General features: G+C 35.3%; 1 protein-coding gene across 1 annotated transcript in view; it reads left to right on the plus strand.

Moving 5' to 3' along the window:
- The window catches only part of SAMSN1 (SAM domain, SH3 domain and nuclear localization signals 1), a 178150-nt gene extending 167606 nt beyond the window's left edge, over positions 1-10544 (plus strand). The window contains exons 8-9 of the mRNA XM_049857858.1: positions 7260-7386; positions 10179-10544. Of these exons, the coding sequence (XP_049713815.1) occupies positions 7260-7386; positions 10179-10543 (492 nt within the window). The 3' untranslated portion in view covers position 10544. The remainder of the gene's footprint in view (positions 1-7259; positions 7387-10178) is intronic.
- Positions 10545-11213: the final 669 nt, after the last annotated feature.

Genomic DNA, 11213 nt, shown 5'->3' on the forward strand with positions numbered 1-11213 from the left:
TAAACCACTACCCCTTGTTCTATTCGAATGACTGCCTCTTGATCCATGTATAGACTGAACACAATTAAATGTTCTGGAATTTCTAACCTTGTAATGTCATCCATAATTTGTTATGATCCACACATTGCAATGCCTTTGTGTAGTTGATAGAACACAGGTAAATATCTTTCTGGTATTATCTGCTTTCAGCCAAGATCCATCTGACCTTAGCAATGATATCCCTTATTCCAAGTCCACTTTTTTTTTTTACTGTTACAATGGCTATTTTAAGGGCTGGTTCAGACTAATTTAATATAGTTTATATTACCTTACTGAAAAAAATCTTTAGAATTTTGGACTTATTATTACATATGAATATCTAACACCACCCTGGCAATTTTTCCACTAACTAGAATAATTTCTTCAATCAATATTTTGTTTGCATAAACAGTCTTTCCAAATCATTATTTTAGCTAGTAGTTCAAACAAAACAAAACAAAACAAAAAAAGCCCTGTTTGTTTTCATGTATTTGCATTGATTGATTCTAGTTCATAATCCTCTCTTTTTTTATTGTGGATCGAGTTACTAAATATTAACTGATCCTTGTAAGCTGACAAATTACATTTTTGGATTCATGTTTTAAGTCATGAATGGAGGCTACTCACTACTGTGTGGAAGAGAGTGGAGATACAGCTTTGGTGTTATAATAGTCTTATCATTTAAAGCTTATTATTCATCATTGTTTTAACCATGTAAATAACTTTCTCCTTTTAATTCCAGTCTGACCTACCTTTCTTTTCACATGGCTAAAAACAAATGCATGATAGGAAAACTGAGTGCTTCTGTCTTCCTTGGCAGAAAAAAGATTTTATTTTCAAAACCTGAATTCTAAATACATTTTTTAACTGCTTTTTTCTCCCAACTGTAGAAGTAATTTATCTTCTTTGTAGAAAACGTGGAAAATGCAGAGTATATAAAGGACAAAAGCTATTTATAGTAATATTGATACTTTCACACAAATTTACATCCTTATTTTTCTCTTAAAATTATATCTTGAATATAAAAAGTAACACTTCTAATGCCTTAAGGATTGGTAAATCTTTAGTAACTAAGCAAAGGGTCATAAGACTAGGAGGTTCAGAGACAATTGACAATGCAAAACACATGAAACTACCTCAAGTTTCACTTCAGGATTTTCATTATAGTTATACTTAAAAATAAACTAAAATATTAATGAAAAATCCCAAAATATTTCCATTTCTCCTGTTCAAAAAATTATGTAAAATAGACATCAGGTGATCTGGATTTTTTTTTTCCCTAGAGTGGAAACTTTTCTAAATAAGAAGTTAAGATCAGAAAAAAGAACAAAGGAAAAAAAATTTACTTCATTCAAGATCCATCACGTTACTTTCCAGCTTCCTTTTTATTAGTGGGATAAAGGGAACATGATTCACAGAGCTGGATGACCGGGGGTTAGTTAGTCTCTATAAACCTTAGTTTCTCTTCTGTAAAAGGAGGGGATAAAACCAGGGAGCTTTAAATTCTCTTCTAGCGAGATATATTTATCATTATTTTGTTGTTCACTGCCATTGAGTCAATGCAATTTCATGGCGATCTCATGCATGCAGAGTAGAAGTGCTTCTTAGGGTTTTCAAGGCTGTAATCTTTTGGAAGCAGGTTGCCAGGCCTGTCTTCTGAGGCACCTCTAGTGTGTTCAAACTACCAAACTTTAGTAGTTGGGGAATTAATCATTTGTGCCACCCATGGATCAATTGAATGATCTATCTGTCCATCTATCCATCCATCCATACACCTATTTATATTTATTTATACAAACACATACACGTATATATACACACACACATATGTATATATGTATACACGTATATATGTATATATGTACATACGTACATATGTACATACGTATATATACACACATACACAGACATATATAAAACTCTTTTTAAAGCGGATAGGCCTATAAGTTTGAGAGTGTCTACTGATGATTATCCTCTGTAAATTGAAGAACCATATTTAACTCACAATTCAAAACCCTGAATTTGGATGGTCTTAATTTAGCTGTCAATACGAGATAACTAGTAATTATGTTGGCTTCTAAAAATCTTCTAAGAAAGAACTTGGAATTAAAAGTCAGAAGACTTGATTCTCATCCCAGTTCTGTTATTAATAAATTATCTTTCCTTGTATAAGGCACTTAGCTTCTCTAGGTTTTCTCATTTTTTAAATAGGCAGGTCAACTAGATGTCCAATAAGTTCCATCCTAGCTTATAAAATATGATGTAGGACTAATCTAGCTCAATTTTTCATTGATGTTATTTTGTAAGAATTATTGTATAAGCCTAATATTCAAGCAAAATGTTAGAAAGTGGGGTGTATGTAATCCAACACTTCAAACAAAAGTTTTATATTATTTAAGGAAGTGTGAGCAAAATGGATTAAAAGATATTTATATTTGTAGGTTTAACCCAAAAACCAAACCCATTGCAGTCGAGTCAATTCCGGCATTCAAGTATATATACCTTAAAGATATAATATATACATATGAGATATATTTACATTTATATTTATATACATTGCCTATTTTGATGGACAAAAACAGTGAGTAAACTGAATACAATAAATTTCTTATCTCTCCCTTTTATTTCTATATTTCCTGGTGCTATTTTGTTCACCATTACATTTCAAAGACAGTTTGACCAAATCTAGTCTTCATTTAGTCATTCATTTCATATTATTATTTCAACTAATACCTGTTGAGTACCTTCTATGTACACTGTTATAGTACTGAGGATATGGCATAGTACCTATATGGAAAGCGTGGTCCCTGGCTCCCTTCAATTTAGAGTCTATAGGGGAAGACAGACATTTAACTAATGATGACACAAAAATATAAACCTGAAATTCTAGTGAGCTCCAAAAAAAAAAAGAAAAAGAATGGGGACCTAATTTGGACATGGGAGTCAGGAAAAACCTCTGTGAGAAAATCACATGTAGCCACAGCTCCAGGGATGAGTTAGCCAGGTCAGGCAAAGGCAGACTGCATTCCAGGCAGAGGGAGTGGCATACACACAAATCCTGAGAAAGAAAGGAGACCTGGAGACTGGGAAACTGACAGCCTGAATCTTCTAAACCCAAGGGGAGCCCGAAGAAGTACAGAAATCATGTTAATATTTTGGATTTTATTTAATGAGCATTGGAAAGTTTTGAAATAATTTAAGGAAGGTAGCAATGTAATCAGATTTACACCTTTCAAAGAGGACGCTAACTCTGTGTTGCCAATGAACGATACAAGGGCAAAATGAAAAGAACATCAGTCAGAGACTTGTAATAGTTTCAATGAGAGATGATTGTGCCTGAAACTAGAATGGTAACAATAAAGATGGCAAAAAAGAAACCAATTCAGTCTACATTATGGAAGTAGAATAGACCAAAGCAGCAATGGAGAGAGAAGTGACAAAGGCGATAATTTGATTTGTGGATAAAGATGGTATTCACTGAGTTTGGAAAAAAGCTCCAGAGGTCAGTCTTGACCATGTTTGTTTTCAAGTGATTATACATTATTGTAAATAGGTAGTTGGATGTGTGAGTCTGAAGCTCTGAAGAGAAGCCTGAACCAATAAATTGGAGTGATCAGTGTATAAACCAAACCAAAACAAACCTGTTGCCTTTGAGTTGATTCTGACTCATAGTGACCCTATAGGACAGAGTAGAACTGCCCCATACAGTTTCCAAGGAGTGGCTGGTGGGTTTGAACTGCCAACCTTTTGGTTAGCAACCAAGCTCTTAACCACTGTGCCACGAGGGCTCCACAGTGTGTAAGTGCTATTAAAAGCCATGGTGACATGTGTTTGTGTGTGCATGTCTTTGTATGTGTATATACATGAAAAGAGAATGAAGATGAGACTAGAAGACAGCCCAGGACCTAGTCCTAAAAGAACTTCAACTTTAGTTTTGAGAGGGAAAAGAATCAGTCCAGAAGTTAGAGAAAGAACAACAAAAAAGGCAGACAGAAAACCAGAGGAATGAAGTTTCATAGAAGCCAAGAAAAAATGTTTCCAGAAGGTAAACATGGCCAACATTACTAAATGTCAAGGAGTGGAATTTGAGGATAGTCTAGTGGACCACAAAAGCAGTTTAAATAGAGTGGTGGAGACAAGAACTTATTGATGAGTAGATGAGATGAGTTGGGGGAAGCACACAGATACATTTTTTGAAAACCATACCTGGAAAAAAGTGTACAAATAGTGGTAAATAAAAGATGGTGAATTAAAGATGGATGAGACCAGAGCATGTCTGAACGCTATTGGGAAGAGCCCATTAAAACGGAACAATTTTGAAATTTAAGTGAGAGAAGAGATGAATAAAAAATGTAAACCAGGTTTGCCACTTCCCTGATTAGAATAAAATACATATTCTTCAACCTGCTATACCAAAGCCTCCTTGAAGGTCCCCTGCTAGGTCTCTGGCCACGTCTTACAGCATTCTTTCCTTCTGTCTTATCCTCTTCCAGGAATTCTCTTCCCTCTGATATTTGCCTGGCTGGCCCTTTTCTGTAACTCAAGTCTCAGTCCAAATGTCCTTCCTGACCATCTGCTGAATCCAAATCAATGTCCAAATCTTCACATCTGGTTCCTTCTTGTCATTCAGGCCTCAGTTCCAGTGTCCTCAGTGAAACCCCTACTGGTCACCTAGCCTAAATTACTTAACTCCTTCTTCTCTCCACCAAGATACCTTGTTAGTTCTTGGTATAGCTCTTCTTATGTTTTCTTGTTTATGTACTTGTTTATATGTTTATGGTATGCCAAGCCCCTCTAGAATGTAGTATCTGTGAAAGCAGGCCCTCATCTTGCTTGCTCAATGCCATATCCCCAGCAGAGGGGTTAGTATTTGGCACGTAGTAGGTGTTCAAAATTGTTTGTTGATTTATGGAATGGTAGTTTTAAGCTGAGTCAGTTTTCTTAGAAAATGTTTAGAAAATTAAAATTACAAATTTTAATCAAATTCATTGCAAATATCCAGGTAACTGATTAGGGATTGCCAGGTGACTAAGTTTATTATTTTGAAAATGTTCCAGATTTCTTTTTTACAGATAGTCTTGATGATTCTATATCTCCTATAACAATATTAACTCTCATTTTTGTTCTCAAGGATATACTACCTAACAGCACGAGGAAGTATATAAGAAGTAGTTTGTTGTTAGAAAGTGGCCAGTCTATTATCAAAAATTTACTCTTTTCCATTGGGTAGATAAAGCATATGTATGAAACTAGGAGTGTATTTACTTTACACAAACATTTATCAAGGCATGTACTTTCCTAGGCACCTGGGATTAAAAAAAGAACCAAATTCAGTGGACTGATCTCTACTAACTCAAACATGAGTGAGTGAATAAAGATACAAGAATTAACATTATTGTGCTTTAAAAAGATTATAATAGAGTGTGAGCAAAATAATGAGTGGTCAGTTTGTTTTAACACCTCTGGGCCATGAGATCCCACTCATGTGAATTTAGACGCCTTCCAAAGGCTCCCATCCCTCCTGGGAACACATCATTAATATAAAGTTCAGTTATCCTGGCATATAACACCTCTCCCCAAATCAAGTGAAAGTCCTTTTCACAAAGAAAGGAGAGAAAAGGCTATTTTTTCATTGCCAGTATTTCAATGGCGCAATTAAGCTTTGTTTGTAACAGGAGGAGTTTGCCACAAGGAAAGGAGTGCATCAGAGGAAAAAAAAAAAAAAATCACACTCAGTGGTTGCGCAGTGTCAGCTTATTATTTCCGGAAAGGGCTAAAGATTAAAAAATGGCGTTCCCTGAGTTGTATGGGGTCTGTAAAACCAAGTAACTCAGAAAGCACTGGAAAGGAATATTGGAGAAAATAATGCAAAAATAAAGAGAAATTGTGTTGAACGGAGCATGACCTCTGGAAAGACAGGGACGATGTGTATCTAAGAATATCTCTTCACAATCCTCTCAGAAAGATTAAAATGATTTCGGTATTTTTGAATTTATTTAATGCAAACAGGTGTGGTTTCCTGTGACAAAATGTCACGTTTCCTACTTAGGTGCTATTATGCGGAAACAGAACATCCACTTTATATTGGTTGCTCAAAGTCATTGGTAAAGACCGAAAATAAGAGAGGAACACAAAGGTTGCAGTTGTTTGTTCACTGGAGATCCTTTACTTCCAAGGGTTTCTTCAAGCCTATAGTCTCTCTCAAAGGATGTGCGGACATTTTATAAATATCTCCTATTCAAACATTTATGAGAAAGCAAATCATTTGCCTTTTGAAAATTGCATCATCTATTTAGATATCATTTGTCAGCTGTTCAACAGAAAGAATGAGACAGATCAAAGACAGAAATCTACCTGAGTCCAGGGCTTTCTGAATGAAAAACTATTCCTGTATATATTATCTTGTGTCTATTTAATACAACAGAATAAGACTATTTTCCCAATTAGCAGAATATTTAGCACATAATATATTAATTTCCAAAATATTTTGAAATCCTTAAGAATAAAATTATACTAAAAATAACAAGTAGAAGCTGTATATAAATACAAATCCACCAACCTTAAGCTATTGGGAAATAATTCTATTTCTTTCAAAGAAACTTAAGAGCCACTAATGCAATGTTAATTATTTTCTCAATATTTTGTCATAATAAACCAATGACAGTGACATCCCAGCAGTTTTTTGCTCTGTTCAGTGTGTATCTTCTAGAAAGCAGGAGGCTATTTAAACAACAGCATATATTTGAAAACAGATTCATATTTTAAATAAAATACTGCTTTAACAGAAATTTCCAAAAAGAAGATGAAAATCTGACTTTTTCTTTTTTCCGATATTAGCAGGCAGACCATCTTTTGCACACCATCAGCCTATTCTGAGACCTGCCAGTAGCAACTTTGAACCTCTTGTCCCATTCCATGCTACGCTTTGAAGACCTTGCTCCTTTCACTCTTTCATATTGGGCAGGAGCGAATCATTTATAGACAGTTCTACATTCAATCCATTTTGCTGCACTTTTAGGGCCAAAAAATTGGTAAAAACTACCCTGCTTTAGTATGACTGGCCAGTTGTAACATTTTGAACCCAAAATGTGTTGTGCTATTAAGCTATTGCTTAAATTGTCTCAGACTTTAGGTTTTAAGGTCACGTTATTAATTTTCCCACATTTACGAACTCAATGTATTTTGTATTTAATCTTTTGTGAAAAATAATTTGTCTTTATCTAGCATTGTGTTTATGTTAGGCCATAAAATCAGGTGGTGACCCAGTGGGATCAATGGGGACATTAAACCGACTACAGAAGTTGGTTTGGACCAAGAAGGCCAGCGTGCAGAGTCGGGATGAAGTGAAACTTACATTGACAAATCTCCGTAAGTAAAACTCAAACACACTACTAAAAATTCTTTGAGCTACAATTGGGGAAGCATATACTGATGAAGGGCATTTTGGTGTTGTCTTAAAATAATCATTAAGCATGAATAAGAGAGAGTTATGGGGTGAATCTCAGGGAGAGGATTTGTTTTTGGTGTGAGGTGCCATCTAGTCACTTCTGGCTCCTAGCGACCCTATGTACAATGGAACAAAACACTAGGCGGCCCTGTGCCACCCTCACAATTGTTGCTATATTTGAGCCACTTGTTGCAGCCACTGTGCCAATCCATCTCATTGAGTGTCTTCCTCCTTTTTGCTGACCCTCTACTTTACCAAGCATGATGTCCTTTTCCAGGGACTGGTCCTGATAACACATCCAAAGTACATGACAAGAAGTCTCACCATTCTCATTTCTAAGGAGCATTCTGGCTGTGCTTCTTCCAAGACAGGTGTGTTCGTTCTTTTTGGCAGTCCATGGTATGTTCAATATTCTTTGTCAGCACTATAATTCAAAGGCATCAATGCTTCGTTGTCCAGCTTTCCATGCATATGAGGCTATTGAAAATACCATGGCTTGGGTCAGGCGACCCTTAGTCCTCAAGGTGACATCTTTGCTTTTAAATACTTTAAAGAGTTCTTTTGCAGCAGATTTGCCCAATGCAATACATTGATTTCTTGACTGCAGCTTCCATGGGCATTGATTGTGAATCCAAGTAAAATGAAATCCTTGACAACTTCAGTATTTCCACCACTCATCTGTCAGTTTGTTTGTACTGTGACGACTTATATGTTGGTACGATGCTGGAAGCTATGCCACTGTATTTCAAATACCAGCAGGGTCACCCATGGTGGATAGGTTTCAGCAGAGCTTCCAGACTAAGACAGACTGCATAGAAGAACCTGGTGATCTACTTCTGAAAACAGCCAGTGAAAACCTTATGGATATTAGTGGAGCATTGTCTTAGAGAGAGAATAGGGGTCAGCAATGCCCACTGTTTCCATTCCTTATTCAGAAAAAAATTGTATTTTTGCATTTTAATGTGAGTATGACAAATTGGCATGTCATGACAAGCAAATTTGATTGCATTTTTTTCAATAATATCCTATTAATCGCAGTTTTTTTGTTGTTTATACCATTAAACATTTGAAACTAAAAATATTCAAGAATATAATGCAATTTACTATAAAAACTGAACTAAACCCATTGTTGTCAAGTTGGTTTTGACTCATAGCTACCCTATAGGAGAGAGTAGAACTACCCCATAAGATTTCTAAGGAGTGGCTAGTGGATTCAAACTCCTGACCTTTTGGTCAGCAGCCAAATGCTTAACCACTGAGGCATCAGGGTAGTATATATTTCTATTTCCTGTGATGGTTTTGTGTATTACTAGAAATTTCATCAAACCCTTCACCGTAGTATTTAACATAGATCTCACTCACTCATCAACTTCACAGTATTAAAATATCCCTTTTTTCTTATGTTTTCTCATTCTTGCTCTTATTTTCTTTTTTTGAGACATTAAAAAACAAAAACTTGTTGCCTTCAAGTCACGTGATGCACATAAATCTTCTTAGAGATTGACATGAAATTTAAAAACGTTTAGGATGACAGCAGGATCTCAGTTCATACCTACTGGGATTTCATTTGTTTAAGTTAGGCAAAAGATTTCATTAGTGTCTTTTTGATGTTCCCTTGTACATAAAAGTTTTAAATATTTCAGAAAAGGAGCAAACCGTATTATGCTTACCCAAAACCCAGTGCCATTGAGTCAATTCCGACTCATAGCTACCCTATAGGACAGAGTAGAACTGCCCCATAGCGTTTCCAAGGAGCGCCTGGCGGATTCAAACTGCCAACCCTTTGGTTCGCAACCATAGCACTTAACCACTACGACATCAGGGTTTCCCATTATGCTTACAAGACATGGAAAAAAAAATTTTTTTAGTTTGTGACTTTTCTCCAAGTATCTTTTAGCGCACGTTTTGCATGTGGCTTTTTTCATTATAGTTCACCTGATTTTTTTTTAATTTAATAATATTTTATTGTGTTTTTCCCCCTAATTTATTATGAATATTCTCAAAAGTACAGAAAAGTCAACAGCATGTTTCAATGAACACTCATAAACCACTACCCAGATTCAACAATTGTTAAGACTTTGCCATATTTACTTTATAGATACACAATTTTGGGGGTGGATGGGAATTGAGGCACAGAAAATTTAAGCAACTGCCAAAGACAGGTAAGTAATGGAGCCAGCTTTTATTGTGTTTTTGATGAAAGTTTACGCAGTAAATTAGATTCCCACTTGACAATTTCTATACAGATTATTCAGTGACATTAGTTACATTTTTTACAACGTGTCAGCATTTTCTTTAACTGCATTCTGGTTGATCCATTTGCAGTACTCTTGTTTCCCTGTCCCTTTATTGCCTCATCTTTGCTTTAGTGTAAATGTTGACCTTTGGTCTCACACAAATGGTTTTTCAGTAGAACACAATACTTACAGGTAATGTCCATTATTTCATGTGCCATTCTGAGTTCAAGTGACTTTAAACGATAGATTCGGTTTTTAAAACTTTGAGGTAAATCTGATATTTACAAAACCATTGAACAAAACAAAATAGCTTACTCTTCAGAGAAATGCTATCACAATTTTTAGTGTGTGTGAAATTGATTTATCTGCAGTCTTTATTCATTTCTATCATATAAAGGGAAGTACACTATTCATAATTTCCACATGTATATGGTTATTAGATTTAATTTTTAAACTTATTTATTTTTATCATTTAGGAGATGAAGATGACACATTGATTTCCTGTATGAAATTGGCCAAATCCCAAGAAAAGAAGGTTAGTACAGTTAGCCCAAAGAAGGAGGAAGAGATGGAGATTAGATTGGATTCCATTTCTGCATCACTGGGTAGATGCAGCAATTCAAATAGATCTGAGGTGGAAGATATGCTATCTCATTATGAAGATGAAGGTCAGATGTGGAACAGCTGGAAGTCTTTTCCAGAAAACCCACTTTGGACATGCCTTGATTTCCAAATTTCCCAAGTTGGACCCTGGGTCAACTGCCCTCGCTGTACTCACCACCCATTTCTCAAGTCTCCTCGCACAGATATGGATCTCCCACATCCGTGGGTAAGTTTTTAAACTACGGAAATGTATCATCTTATCTGAGTGCTTGTACTGAGGAAAGAAACAGATAGCAAAAGTGCTTATCAGTCAAATTTATCAATGTCAGGAAAGTAACCAGAGCTAAAGTTGTCTTTCCAAAAATAATGTCGCTTTTGTGACTTTTGTCCACGTCAATGTTGCATATATTTCTTTGTGGAGAATAAATCCTTGCATAATAATTTCCAGGGATTTTTTTTTAATAGAAGGAATACATTGGAATGTTGATTCAAATCCAGAAAATAATATTCACTGAATTGTTTAAATTATTACTTTTGTAATAAAGTTTCAACACTAATAGTAGTTAATTTTAATGAGCATTTTCTCTGGATTTGCCATTTTCCTAAGTTCTTTGCATGTATTATCTCATTTAAATCTCCGGTTTAAATGGAATTTAAATTCCAGAAATGGAATCCAATGAGGGTTGTTATTCTAATGTTAATTCTCTCTGTTTTTTTACAATTGAGAAAACTGAGTCACAAAAATGTTTGTAATTGGTGCAAAGACACACAGCTAACAAGAGGTAGAACCAAGATCTAGAACCTAGCCAGTTATACACTAGAGATTCTGCTTTCAGGTCATAACATTATAGTGTTTTCTGTATCCTAAACTGGACCCTAAGGCTATATGGTGGGACAGAAAGAATAGA

This window comes from Elephas maximus, chromosome 18, assembly GCF_024166365.1.
Source record: "Elephas maximus indicus isolate mEleMax1 chromosome 18, mEleMax1 primary haplotype, whole genome shotgun sequence".
In the NCBI taxonomy this organism is placed as follows: Eukaryota; Metazoa; Chordata; class Mammalia; order Proboscidea; family Elephantidae; genus Elephas; species Elephas maximus.